This window comes from Mobula birostris, chromosome 1 (genome assembly GCF_030028105.1).
Source record: "Mobula birostris isolate sMobBir1 chromosome 1, sMobBir1.hap1, whole genome shotgun sequence".
Taxonomy (NCBI): domain Eukaryota; kingdom Metazoa; phylum Chordata; class Chondrichthyes; order Myliobatiformes; family Myliobatidae; genus Mobula; species Mobula birostris.
The window spans coordinates 50450121-50465411 of record NC_092370.1 but is presented as its reverse complement, the minus strand read 5'-3'; the positions used below and the strand labels follow the sequence as shown (position 1 = coordinate 50465411).

General features: G+C 40.4%; 1 protein-coding gene across 4 annotated transcripts in view; it reads right to left on the bottom strand.

The window, feature by feature from the left end:
- Window positions 1–15291, bottom strand: part of LOC140196191 (peroxidasin homolog) — a 569369-nt gene that overhangs the window by 129288 nt on the left and 424790 nt on the right. For all 4 annotated transcript variants that reach the window (XM_072254973.1, XM_072254982.1, XM_072254999.1 and 1 more), the window contains one exon: window positions 590–706. In XM_072254973.1, the coding sequence (XP_072111074.1) occupies window positions 590–706 (117 nt within the window). The remainder of the gene's footprint in view (window positions 1–589; window positions 707–15291) is intronic.

The following is a 15291-nucleotide window of genomic DNA, read 5'->3' as shown; positions in this document are numbered from 1 at the left end:
GACCAGGGTAGTTAATGTATTTCAAAACATTTTATCTGTTACCAATATTGGTGAAAATAAATACTGACATATTTTAAACAGTTAATTTGGAGTCAATTAATATTACTACAACATCACTAAGAGCAATTTTGTCCTGAAATAATCAAAGACAATAGAGTAACTACTTTTGTTCCAAACTATTAGAGAGGTTCATGCTATGTATTTTTGTCCAGTTGTATAAATTATCATCCTATGCTCTACTTTCAATTATTTTTTGTGACCCCTTGCTCCAAGGAAAGGTAGATCTCTTTTGTGCTAATTTTTAAAAGAAAATTACTATCTGTTTGTACTGAACCTAATTGTTCTGCTTTTGTTTAATTTTAAGGCATTGTAATAAACTCTACCAAAGATAATTAAAACCTTAAGAAGAAATATTTTCAAAACAATATGGAATATTAAAATTTATCAAGCGCAACAAGTACTTCATTTGACTGTTAGTAACTCTGAACTGTCTTGCTAATTAAATAAATTGGAATAATAGCTTCTAAGATATGTCTGATGAAATTGATTAAATAAAATTCAATCTAAAATGTTCACTTCATACAAGTACCTGCTTTGGTCCAAGCAATGACTGGTGTTGGATTACCCTCAGCCGCACAATCAAAGTCAACAGTATGTCCTTCAATTATAAGTTGATCCTTGGGAGTGACTGTGAATTTAGGGGGAGCTGAAAATAAAACAAATGTAATTATTTAACTTCTTTTTTACTACAAGTAGATAAATATGGAGAAAATAAATGTTAAAAAACTGCACTGTTTCTATTGTATCTAAATTTAATGAAGTATTACATCTCTAAGTAAAGCATGACTTGTCATCCAATCGTGTGATGTATCCAGTCCCAGATGCATTAATGTGTACTTTAAGTATGATCAGACTCTGCTTAACTGCTCCAGACTGAACAGCTGTATAATTGAATCAATTATGAATATTGGACAGGATCATGAATGTCCCTTGTACTACCCCTGTGACTGCCTTAACCCTACGGCTCTGTGGATCCAAAGTCAAGATCTTGCTGCCAAGGATTTCTATGAAGTAGAGTGGAATTTCCAGGATTCACCATCCATCCCTTAATGAATCCTTCCTTTTGGTGTTGACTGGCCAACCGCTTATTCAAAGGCCATGACCTCTGATTCTATACTATTCAAACAGAGGAAACATACTCCCTGCATCTATCCTGTTGAATCTTTTTTCTAAGTAAGTGTAGCTGATTTAAATTCATCTATCTGAAATAAATCTTCCTCACTATTTTATAGGTGTTGGTGTTAGACCATCAGAGAAAAGATCGATCTGAATTAGAATCAGAATTAATATCTGGCGTATGTCATGAAATTTGTTGTTTTGTGGCAGCAGTACATTGTAATACATAATAATTTTAAAACTATAAATTACAATAAGTGTATTTATTAAAATAAGTAATGCAAAAAGAGAGCAAACATAGTGGGGTAGTGTTCATGAATTGATTGTCTATTCAGAAATCTGATGGTAGAGGGAATGAAGCAGTTCCTGAAACTTTGAGTGTGTCTTCAGGCTCCTGTACGTCCTCCTTGATGGTAGCAATGAGAGGAGGGCATGTCCTGGGTGATAGGATTCCTCAATAGTCGATGCTGCCTTTTTTTGAAGCATCGCCCTATGAAGGTGTCCTTAATGCTGGAGTGGCTAGTGCCCATGATGGAGCTGGCTGAGTTTACAACTTTCTGTAGCTTTTTTCCAGTCCTGTGCAGTTGTCCCTCCATAGCATACACTGATACAATCAGTCAGAATGCTTTCCACGGTACATCTGTAGAAATTTATCAGTGTCTTTGGTGACATACCAATTTTCCTCAACCTCCTAATGAAGTATAGTTGCTGTCATGCCTTCTTAGTAATTGCATCAATATGTTGGACCCAGGGTAGATCTTCAGAGATGTTGACCCAAGGAACTTGAAACTGCTCACATTCACACTTCTGTTCTCTTGATAAGGATTATTGTGTTTTCCTTGATTTCCTTTTTCTTATGTTCACAGTCAATTCCTTGGTCTTACTGATGAGTGCAAGGTTGTTGTTGACCATGCAACCAGCTGATTTATCTTGTTCTTGTACGCCTCTTCATTACTATCAGAAATTCTGCAAACAATAGTTGTGTCATTGATAAATTTACAGATGGCATTTGAGCTCAGCCTGGTCACACAATCATAGGTGTAAAGTAGAGCAGAGCACTGGGCTAAGAACACATCCTTGAGGTGCGCCAGTATTGAGTGTCAGCAAGGAGGAGGTGATGTTTCAGATGTTATGTAGCATGTAGGTTAGCAGCTTAATGCATTCTTTCTTTCACCTGAATTACAAGCTTTTGAAATGTCATTTATAAAACACCATCCACGATGCAACCATGGAGGTCTCAAGTTAAAGAAAGCTTAAAAATGTTGAAAATCTAAAATAGCAAACGGTGTTCAGGATGCACCTGTGCAGAGAGGAACAGAGGCAATATTTCAAATTAAAGACCCATCATCATGAGTGGTATAGTGAAAAAGCAAGTAGCCTAAGGGGAAAGGGGCCAGAAAGAATAAAGGAATTATTTATGGCATAAGACCAAGAGAATCCAGATGAGAAAAATTACATCAGTCCCTTCCAAGGGAGGGTGGTGAATGCTTGTTAATCAAAGATATGGATTATTTAAAAGTACCAGTTGAATGCTGACACCAAGATTGATGGACAAATATTGTTTGTGTGCTGACAGACTAGCTGCAAAAGTGAAATCAATAATTTGTAAATTCTTGCAGTTTTGCGAAAGATTTAAGAACATATTGTGCACGGTAGGTAATCTTGTTCTTATAGTTAAAAAACATTTGTCCACAAGCAAAGAATGGTTGTTGCAATACATTTTACACAAATAGGTGACAGTTTATTCCTAGAACAGAAGTAGTTTCTTTTCTACCTTTTAGCATTTATGAGCTACTGTTATTCAGTTCTTACCCACTGTATATGGCATTTTTAAGTGAAAAAGCCTTCAACACTTGGTGATCCTTTTTTGACAGCATAGAGAGCAGGAAATAATCCTCTCAGACTGATGAACCTAACTTCATGGCTTTAGTTCAATTGAAACAATCTGTTTAAACTACAAAATGTAGGAGATGAGTTCAACTTAAAAAAAAGATGTTGTCCATGGAAAGTATGATTTTTATTAGTCTTGGGCTTATCCTTACCATTTCAGATTTACGTCAAGCTTTTTCTTTACACCATTTTGCGTGGTTTTAAAATCTAGTTCTCTCCAGCTGTGATCTATCTTGGAGTTCTCCTCATTCTAGTTAAGGGAGAGTGATTGTAATAAAAAATCTATTGGTGTTAGATTTAATGGTTTCCTTCTTTTCATTGGCGATAGATATGCACAACTTATAAGTGGGCGTGTGTGCTAATGCAATCTTTTTCATTATACAGTAAATCTTGGTACTCACACTGCCACATCTTGGAATTATCATCAATCATGCTAGACACATATTGTTACAGATAAATTTAACTATGTAGAGTGAGCTAAAAATAACTTGGAATGATAACTGTTGTGTGGAACTTGAATCTTCTCCACAATATTTCTAGCACCATTGGCTAACACTTGTTATCTCCAGCACTGTTTCATCAACACCTGAGCCATAAGCTCCCTAGCACATTGGGTGCATTCTGAACATGATGGAGGTTTAAATGTGGACATGTCCCATCATCTTTCATTTTGTAAATTTCACATTCCTTGGTCTGTATTTGCACTTGATAATTGTCGTTACCTCACAACCTTTATTCATTTTCTCACCCTACAACTCCCCCTATCGATGCAGCAATCAGATATCCATTACAAATTATTACCAGGGTAATTCTGCTCTTGCCCTATCAGAGATATTCCTTTTTTCATGTCTATCCCTTGATCACCATTTTTGCATCACAAAATTGACTTCTTTTCTCTCTTTCCTAGTTATGATGAAGAGTTTCAGACTTCAAACACTAACTTTGTTTCTCTTTTTATAGATGCAGCCTGACCTGTTGAATGATTCTCATGTTTTCTAGTTCTATTTATTCCAGGAAGATCTGGCCCATTGCTGCTGAATTTCATTTAGAAACTTGCAAACACAAACACAAATATGTATTTTATTTTAATTAATTTTCTTTGCAGCTTTGCAGCATTCTGCAAGTGTGTGTGTGTGTGTGTGTGTGTGTGTGTGTGGTCCACCAGCAGAGCACAGCCAGGTCATTGATGACAGAGTTCACCAGCTGATTTGGAGTATTTGCATTCATCTAGGATTATTAAATTTGCCAGCACTTATGAGGGTAGATAAAAGCAGTTCTATGCATATTTCCAGGTAAGTTCATTATTCTGGCAATCCTGCTACTCCTTTAGTATGTTTTCTTCTTTGCTGTATTTTTAAATTTGGTGACAAGAATAGTTTGTGCCATACAAGGACATTTTTAGCAGTAAAAATCACATTAGAGTCTTTGAATTGTGAGGGAACTATTTTAGCTCTACATGAACAAAATGGGATAAGTATGTGTTTTTTGTGTGAACCATTTTACAAGCTGGCAGGTCATCAGCAAACATATTATATATTTAATGTCAGGAACTTACTTGTCCATTTTACAGTCACACACAGAAAGTTTGCTACTTGGCAACAATATATACCTTTAACAGTGAGTGTATGATGAGGTGTCAGTAAAATGCTATCTATGTTCAATGAAATAGATGGGAGAATAGCTGGGGTGAAAATTTCCAGTGGAAGAGGAAGCACATTGAAAAGCAGGAGAAAATCAAGACTGTGTTGGTTTGATGCTGTGCTGTTAGGACCTAGTTGTCTTGAGAATACACAATGCCAAAGGTAATAGCATCTAACTTTCCCAGCAATGATCTACACAAGACATTAGAAGTGAGTCCAATCAGACAGTTTGGTTGGGTGTGGTGGTAGGTCCAGTTACCGAGAGCATTAACAACAACTTGGAAAGCATGAACTTACCTCAAAAAAAGAATTGACCTTGTTGAAGCAATCTTCAGAATCAGAATTACAATCAGGTTTATTATCACAAATGCTGTAAAATTTTATTGTTGTGCAGCAGCAGTGCAGTGCAACATATAAAAACTGTACGATACAATAAGAAACGTATAAAAATGAACAGTGTAAATCATTACTGCCTAACTTCAGATAGCTGCCCAAGTGCGGAGATGCATGTGCCATACTTTAGAACAACAAAGGAGGAGACCTAAAGAACATAATATATAAGGGAAGGAACAGACTATAAAGCTGTCAGCCTGCACCACCATTTGATAAGACCATGTCTAAACTGGTCTTTAATCTCAACATTAGCTTCTTGCTTAATTACCGTAAAATTTGCAGTTCAAAATTCAAACATCAACCTTAAGTATACGTAATGCCTCCCCTTGGATCAAACTTGCTTCTGTAGTGAACATCAGTTATCGTATACTTACACTTAAAAAAAATACCAAATTGAAGTCAATCAGTCTTTGCTTGCCAAATTGCATCAGTAAGCATGCCCTGTGACCTTCATTGGTAATCCATTCATATGTACTTATTAGTTGAAGAGAATTCCCAAAATGTCACAGAACAGTACAGCACCGTACAGGCCTTTCAGCCCACACTGTTGTATAATACATATAAAAATATTACCCAACATAATAGAATTTCTAACTATGGTTTTCCGTATAGTATATTCAGTTCTTTGTTGGGAAACATGTAACTTAAATTGGAGAGGAAGGAACTTCTGAATATTCACTCCAGCTAAGGGCCACTGACCTATCACTTACCCAGCCATTCCACAATGCAGGTGAAGACTCAAGATCTGCCTGTCTTATGAGAAGTGACCTTGCAACAAAATACAGCACTGTATAATGCTGGGCATGCATGCAATGAAACTTCCATTTATTTTAATCAACATCTCCACACAGCTCTGCTGACAACATTCCTGGCTGATTGCTGTTGATAAAACATACTGTTTTTAACCTTTCAGATTGTGCCAAAATATCCAACAAAGCAATCAAAGGAAATCCAATATGTAACAAATTATCTAATCCTCAAATGTAATTGTATATAATGAATGAAAGAATAAGATTAGGTGCAGTGTGACTGCAATCCATTCTATCAGCAAAGGAGTGTGTAATTATTAGATTGGTAGGTGGTGAGATGGAAAAGAAGCTGGCATTGCAGAGATTAACCAGCCAAAACTTTTAAACAAATGATTCCCAAGAGGTAATAAGAAATACAAGTAGTTGCCCACTTACCTGCCCTGTACTTACTAGCTTCTTGAGTGAGTAACTTTGAGGATCAGATCACTGCTAGCACTAGGCAGCAGCACAGCAAATCATTGAATCCGGAATGCCAGGAATGTTGGTGCATCTTTGGCTAAACTAGCCAATACATTAGGCCAGAAGGGATGGGACTTAGTCCCAAATGAGAGTTTATAGTAGCACTAACCCTGACTCGCAGCCCAGAAGAACTACCTCTGGTAAAGACTGAAAGCCTCCATGGCTAGCTTTTGAGTGCTTTCCAGCAGTACTTTTAAGGGCCACTTCTTATGTCATTCAATACCCCGTGCATATACCCAGAACACTTATCTGTTTTCCCTTTTTAATGCTATATATATTGTTATGTACCCCTAGGGGTCATATTTTTTATGAACTATACCTTTAAAAAGAGAGAGAGAATTTTACAACACAAGCACCTTGTTATTAAGAGAGAGAGAGAGGTGAAGACTGCTTTGAGATGGTGTTATGGTTTCTCTACAGCGTGTTTACACTTTTGCAAGGACACTGCCAGCTTCTGTGTTCTTACAGAGGGAGAAAGGAGGAGCTACTTGATGGACTGCTGGTGTTCAGCACAGTGAGATAAATAGAAGGTCAGCTGATAGACTGACAGACACATGGTTTTGGACACTGGATGAGCTTTGTTGTGCCCACAGAAAAGGTGGGTTTTCCGAGGATCAATCAGGAGAATCGATTAGTGGGTCTCGCAGTGTGGAAAGGGTGTGACCGATGGGGAGTTATTAGTGTGTCCAACCCTCACCTGGGTTGATAACTCCAGCACAGAAGACAGTCTCCTTTTTGTGGTCACATTCGGTGACTTTAAAGGAAGAGAAGAGGGGAGAGGAAGGTTTGAAACAGAAGAAACCTAGTGACAAAGAGGTCACTGTTTGGACTCTCTTCTCTGTAGCCCGTAAGAGTGAGTTTGAGTTCCATTCGAATATGAAGGTGTGACTGTCACGTAGTTAATCCACAGGTGTGGGTTCTGTGGTGAGGAGAATACCTTTGTGAATACCACTTGTGTGTTACCCTTGTGTGGGTGTGGTAGTTCACTGAAGAAAGGCACCCCTGTGGCAAATCACTGTTGGAGTTATTCCGTAGGTCGTGGAACTGGATAAGTGGCCATCACAGTTGTGTGTTTGGGGTAACCTTGTGTGGAAACTACCTGTGTGTGATAATCCTTGCCTGGGTTGGTAGTTTTACCACTTGAAAACGGTACCTCAGTGATAGACTATGGTTGGGGATAATCCATACGTGGATTCTGTTGGAATATCCTGTGGCCACCACTTAGAAACCATAAGAAACCATAGAAAAACTGCAGCACAGAAACAGGCCTTTTGACCCTTCTTGGCTGTGCCGAACCATTTTCTGCCTAGTCCCACTGACCTGCACACGGACCATATCACTCCATACACCTCCCATCCACGTATCTGTCCAATTTATTCTTAAATGTTAACAAAAAAACCCACATTTACCACTTCATCTGGCAGCTCATTCCACACTCTCACCACTCTCTGTGTGAAGAAGCCCCCCCCCAATGTTCCCTTTAAACTTTTCCCCCTTCACCCCTAACCCGTGTCCTCTGTTTTTTTCTCCCCTTGCCTCAGTGAAAAAAGCCTGCTTGCATTCACTCTATCTATACCCATCATAAATTTATATACCTCTATCAAATCTCCCCTCATTCTTCTACGCTCCAGGGAATAAAGTCCTAACCTATTCAACCTTTCTCTGTAACTGAGTTTCTCAAGTCCCGGCAACATCCTTATAAACCTTCTCTGAACTCTTTTGACCTTATTAATATCCATCCTGTAATTTGGTGACCAAAATTGAACACAATACTCCAGATTTGGCCTCATCAATACCTTTTACAACCTCATCATAACATTCCAGCTCTTATACTCAATACTTTGATTAATAAAGACCAATGTACCAAAGCTCTCTTTACAACCCTATCTACCTGTGACGCCACTTTGAGGGAATTTTGTATCTGTATTCCCAGATCCCTCTGTTCTACTACACTCCTCAGTGCCTTACCATTTACCGTGCATGTTCTACCTTCTAAAGTACAATACCTTACACTTGTCTGTATTAAACTCTATCTGCTATTTTTCAGCCCACTTTTCCAGCTGGTCCAAATCCCTCTGCAAGCTTTGAAAACCTTCCTCACTGTCCGCTACATCTCCAATCTTTGTATCATGAGCAAATTTGCTGATCCATTTTATCACATTATCATCCAGATCATTGATATAGATGAGAAATAACAATGGGCCCAGCACTGATCCCTGTGGCACACCACTAGTCACAGGCCTCCACCCTGAGAAGCAATCCTCTACTACCACTCTTTGGCTTCTTCCACTGAGCCAATGTCTAATCCAATTTACCACCTGTCCATGTATACCTAGTGACCGAATTTTCCTAACTAACCTCCCATGCGGGACCTTGTCAAAGGCCTTACTGAAGTCCATGTAGACAACATCCACTGCCTTCCCTTCATCCACTTTCCTGGTAACCTCCTCAAAAAACTCCAATAGATTGGTCAAACATGACCTACCACGCACAAAGCCATGTTGACTCTCCCTAATAAGTCCCTGCCTATCCAAATGCTTGTAGATTCTGTCTCTTAGTACTCCCTCCAACAACCTATTGTGACAAAAGAGGGTTACAAAGAGTACACATAGATTAAGATGTTAACTGTCCTGTGCTGGCACCAGTGGGATCAACAGTTGATCTGCCACCTGTCTTCAGGAGAAAGAGAGATAAGGAAGACAATGGAGCAGCATTTAGAAATGTTAATGAAGAGACGGGAGAGTTTAACGGAAGGAGACACGGTCTGAGAGCTGTCAAGATCGGCTCCTTTTTGAACCCTGAACTGTTTGAAGTGTGATGGACAGGCGATACCCCAGCAGGGGAATAAAAAGGGACAGGTTCGCTAAGACAGCACACACGACACCACGAGGTAACGAGACCCTGGAAGCGGTGCGCCTCCCACAAGTCGGTGGGAGTTTTTGGAGGGCTGGTTGCGGGACCAAGCCATAGACGCACAGGGTGGAAAGGTACGATCGGCGGGAACCTGGTGTGTGTCCGTCCTTGCCTGGGTGCCAGGTTCACTACAGAGGAACGATCGTATCTGAAATGGAGGGGTCACAGGCGGTGATCTCAGAAGACATTACAAAGGGCTCACCCGAAAGCTGACTGCGAAGAATATCGAAGGTCTGTGTGGAAGTCGTTTTGAATATTCATTCGCTTTCGCTCTCTCTCTCCTTCTCCCCCCGTCCACCGGCACGGCAGTGATTACTGTGAACTGACCTGAACTCAATTGAACTGAACTTTGCGTCACTTTGAAACTGGTCATTTACCCCTAGACGACGATAGAGCTTGATTGATCCTGTTATCTTAATTCTGTGTACATGTGTGTTTATCATTGCTGAACTGTTGCATTTATTATCCTTTTGATTAGAGTACTGTGTTGCTTATTTCTTTAATAAAACTTCCTTAGTTCCAGTAATCCAGACTCCAACTGAGTGATCCATTTCTGCTGGTTTGGCAACCCAGTTACGGGGTATGTAACATTACCCACTACTGACGTCAAACTTACTGGCCTATAATTTCCTGGATTACTTTTTGATCCCTTTTTAAACAGCGGAACAACATGAGCCATTCTCCAATCCTCCGGCACCTCACCTGTAGACACCGACATTTTAACTATATCTGCCAGGGCCCCTGCAATTTCAACACTAGTTTCGTTCAAGGTCCGAGGGAATACCCTGTCAGGTCCTGGGGATTTATCCACTTTAATTTGCCTCAAGATAGCAAGCACCTCCTCCTTTCTAATCTGTACAGTTTCCATGATCTCTCTACTTGTTTCCATAAATTCTATAGACTTCATACCAGTTTCCTTAGTAAATACAGATGCAAAAAACCCATTTAAGATCTCCCCCATTTCTTTTGGTTCCGCACATAGCCGACCACTCTGATCTTCAAGAGGACTAATTTTATCCCTTACAATCCTTTTACTCTTAATATACCTGTAAAACCTCTTTGGATTATCCTTCACTATGACTGCCAAGACAACCTCATGTCTTCTTTTAGCCCTCCTGATTTCCTTAAGTATTTTCTTGCACTTCTTATACTCAAGCACCTTATTTACTCCCTGTTTCCTATGCATGTCATACAATTCTCTCTTCTTCTTTATCAGAGTTGCAATATCCCTTGAGAACCAAGGTTCCTTATTCCTATTCACTTTGCCTTTAATCCTGACAGGAACATACAAGCTCTGCACTCTCAAAACTTCTCCTTGGAAGGCTTCCCACTTACCGATCTCATCCTTGCCAGAGAACAACCTGTCCCAATCCACACTTTTTAGATCCTTTTTCATTTCTTCAAATTTGGCCTTCTTCCAGTTTAGAACCTCACCCCTATGACCAGGTCTATCTTTATCCATGATCAAATTGAAACTAATGGTGTTATGATCACTGGAACCAAAGTGTTTCCCTACACACACTTCTGTCACTTGTCCTAACTCGTTTCCAAATAGGAGATCTAATATTGCATCCTCTCTAGTTGGTACCTCTATATATTGATTTAAAAAACTTTCCTGAACACATTTTACAAACTCTAACCCATCTAGACCCCTAACAGTATGGGAGTCCCAATCAATGTATGGAAAATTAAAATCCCGTACCACCACAGCTTTGTTTCCTGCAGTTGCCTGCTACCCCTCTTCAGATTTGCTCCTCCAATTCTCGTTGACTATTGGGTGGTCTATAATACAACCCCACTAATGTGGCCATACCTTTCCTGTTTCTCAGCTCCACCCATAAGGACTCAGTAGACAAGCCCGCTAATCTGTCCTGCCTGAACACTACTGTAAAATTTTCCCTGACAAGCAATGCTAAACCCACCCCCCCCCCCACCTTTCATTCCTCTGCCCCTATCACATCTGAAACATCGGAACCCTGGAATATTATTACGTCGGTGGTGCGCAAGTGGAACAGGTCAAAAGCTTTGAGTTCCTTGGGGTCAATATCACAAATGACCTGACTTGGTCCAACCAAGCAGAGTTCACTGCCAAGAAGGCCCACCAGTGCCTTTACTTCCTGAGAAAACTAAAGAAATTTGGCCTGTCCCCTAAAACCCTCACTAATTTTTACAGATGCACCGTAGAAACCATTCTTCTAGGGTGCATCACAACCTGGTATGGAAGTTGTCCTGTCCAAGACCGAAAGAAGCTGCAGAAGATCACGAACACGGCGCAGCACATCACACAAACCAATCTTCCGTCCGTGGACTCACTTTACACCACACGCTGTCGGAGCAGTGTTGCCAGGATAATCAAGGACACGACCCACCCAGCCACACACTTTTCATCCCTCTTCCCTTCAGGAGAAGGCTCAGGAGCTTGAAGACTCGTACGGCCAGATTTGGGAACAGCTTCTTTTCAACTGTGATAAGACTGCTGAACGGATCCTCACCCGGATCTGGGCTGTACCCTCCAAATATCCGGACCTGCCTCTCGGTTTTTTTGCACTATCTTACTTTCCATTTTGCTATTTTCTATTTATGATTTATAATTTAAATTTTTAATATTTACTAATTTTTACTATTTTAACATCATTTGAACTTTTAACGTCATTTATTTTCACCACAGCCCCACTGTCAGCTCTGGCACTCTGGTTCCCATCCACCTGCAAATCTAGTTTAAAGCATCCCCAATAGCACTAACAAACCTCCCTGAAAGGATATTGGTCCGTTATAGTTCAAGTGTAACCCATTTCTCTTGTACAGGTCCCACCTGCCCCAGAAGAGGTCCCAATTATCCTGAAATCTGAAACCCTGCCCCCCCACATCAGTTCCTCAGCCGCTCGTTCATCCTCCAGAGCATCCTATTCTTACCCTCACTGACACGTGGCACAGGTAGCAATCCTGAGATTATCACCCTCGTGGTCCTGCTTTTCAACTTCCTACCAAGCTCTCTATACTCACTCTCCAGGACCTCCTCACTCTTCCTTGCTATGTCATTGGTACCGATGTGCACCACGACATCTGGCTGATCACCCTCCCACCTCAGAATGGCATGCAAGCGATCAGAGACATCCTTGACCCTGGCACCTGGGAGGCAACAAACCATCCTGGTTTCTCTGTCATGACCACAGAACCTCCTATCTGGACCTCTAACTATCGAGTCCCCTATCACTACCGATCTCGTCTTTTTTCATCCTCCCTTCTGCACTGCAGAACCAGACTCAATGCCAGAGATCCGGCTACTGCAGCTTGTCCCAGGTAAGTCATCCTCCCCAACAGTATCCAATGCGGTATACTTGTTGTTGAGGGGAATGGCCACAGGGGAACCTTGCTCTGCCTGCCCTTTCCTCTTCCCTCGCCTGACAGTGACCCAATTTCTTGTACTCTGCTCCTTTGGCGTAACTACCTCCCTGTAGCTACTATCTATAATCTCCTCATTCTCCCTAATGATCTGCAGGTCATCCAGCTCCTGCTCCAGTTCCCTAAAGCGGTTTGTTAGGAGCTTCAGCTGGATGCACTTCTTACAGGTGTCATTGTCAGGGACACCGGAGGGCTCCCTGACTTCCCACATCCTGCAAGAGGAGCATTCCAACATCCTGCCTGGCATTCTCTCTACTGTAAACAAACTGGACAAAAAAAACTTACCGGAACCTACCCTGGTCTCTGCCTGTTCTCGCCAAAGCCTGTTGAGCCAAAACCATCCCACTCTGCTCCCTCTTATTCCGCTGCCCACTCACAATGCTGCCCGCTGTATGTGGTGGTCTGTTTTTAAACCTTGGCGTGCTACGTCACGCGCCTGTGCTGTGCAGACCCTTCTCCCCGAGCAGTGTTTATAAAAAGACTTTTTCTACCCGATTTCTTCACTCCCTTCTTCTCAGCTGCTTGCTTTGACTGAAACAAGAACCGTTGAAAATTCCTCATTTGAAACCTTGGCACGCTACGTCACGCGCCTGTGCAGTGCAGACCCTACTCCCCAAGCAGTGTTAATAAATAAATAAATAAATAAATAAGGGATGGCCCGTAGCTGAATTCAGGTGTGGTACCACTTGTGTACAAAGGATATTCGTTGAAGATCACTGTCGGTGATATTTCGTGTATGGAGTGGAACAACTTCGGAGATAAAGCCTACTACTATTGTTATTTTGTATTGCTGTCATGGAATCTCAATGTAATTGCCTTGTGTCGACATTTACCCTGGATTACAAATATCTCTCTCTCATCACCTATTCCGTGGATGAACTGAACTTTCATAATTTACCATTTTAAGATTCTAAGCCTTGTTTCCCCCAAGCTCAATAGTTTGGGAGTTACATTTGCACACATGTGTACACGTAACACTGTTAACCTGTTTGATCTATCCGGTTATATATGACTGTATTGTGCAGTTACTAATAAATAGTATTAGTTAATAGCAATAACAGACTCCAAAGTGTTTTCTATTTCTGCTGGTTCTTTAACCCGTCACGCGGTACGTGACAATATATATAACATTTCCAAGGCACAGAAACACTCTGTAAAACAACTCGTTGAGCATGAAGACAAGAGAAGAATGTCAAGACTTCCATTCAAAAAGCCAACTCCAGTTAAGTACTTCCCTCTGCTGATAAACCGCTCAATGGAAACGTGTAAGTGGTATCAACTCCTGAAAAATAAGTTTGACAGGTCATTCCTGTGGATCTTTAAAAGACCATGCTGGAGTTTTGAAATAAAACTATTTAAACCAACCTAATATTTGCAGGAAGTTGTCTGAAGTTAGTCTGTCCACCTGGAACATTTTAACAGGGAAAAAAAACACCTTTAAAGTTTTCTCTGGGAACCCTAACCATGCACTGAGGACCAGTTAAGCTTAATTACTCCACATTTGCAATCATTGCTTTTCTCTTTGGTTTTGTTTGTCAATTTCAGTTCATCTTGGTTGCTGCATTTCCCACATATAGAACCATTTACGGGCAATTATTGAAACACCATACCCATGCTGTGTATTTGGACTCTAATTGAAATATTATGGGGAAGTGGAAAAAGTAGCAGCCCTACCTTGTACTATCTGAACAGCATTGTAGTGTTGTTTGCTAAATTACAGTGGAAAGAAGGGTGTAAATAAGATACTTCATTAAGGATGAATGTGAGAAACTGGATCAATGAAAACTTGTTTTTATGCAAAACTCTCACATAAAACTCAATTTTTTTTAGGTATTTGCTCCAATGTCCTTGTTGTTTATCAGAAAAGTGGTTCAGGCATTTTCTGCTTGTGATTCACCTTAAAACCAGTGTCATTTCCCATTGCATTTCCCACATGATAATGCTATTAACGTGTGGCAGCCACACTTACCGTACATATTGACAGAAATTGCATCAAGTGGTCATGAGTAAGATCTTCATTATTTATATCAAATAGTAACTGCACTGAATCACATGATCGCTGGTACATGAATTTTACATTATTTATCACCCCATCGTCACTTAATGTGTTAAAGCTTTAATTGACAACACTCATCAAAGCAACTATGCACTAATGACTTCTGTTTCTAAACCCTGGTGCTGCCAATGTCAGCAATAGCTTAGAGTACTTGTAGCACAGGACACCATCAACCTACTCATTGTAAAGTAATCCCTGCTCCCATCCTTTGTATATGCACATACTCTCTCCTCCAGTTCCACCATGTTGCATGCAGAGAGCTTTTTAACAGTGCTGACCGTTTCCCCTCTTGTAAAAAGTGCGAATAGCAGGGCAAATGTTGCTTAATTGTGTAGGTTGAGTTTCAGCTGAAGGGAAGAAACAACAATAATGATATTTAAAAATGAGCATTCAATACTATGATTTTTTTTTCATGGCACTAGTTTCATTAGAGCAAAATACAAAACCCACTTTAGTGCAACAGAAATAGGTGAAATCTAACTACGAAGCAGAAGTGCCTTAAGATAAAGATCCCAGTTTTATATGAATTTCAGTAAAAATGAGATTGCAGTAC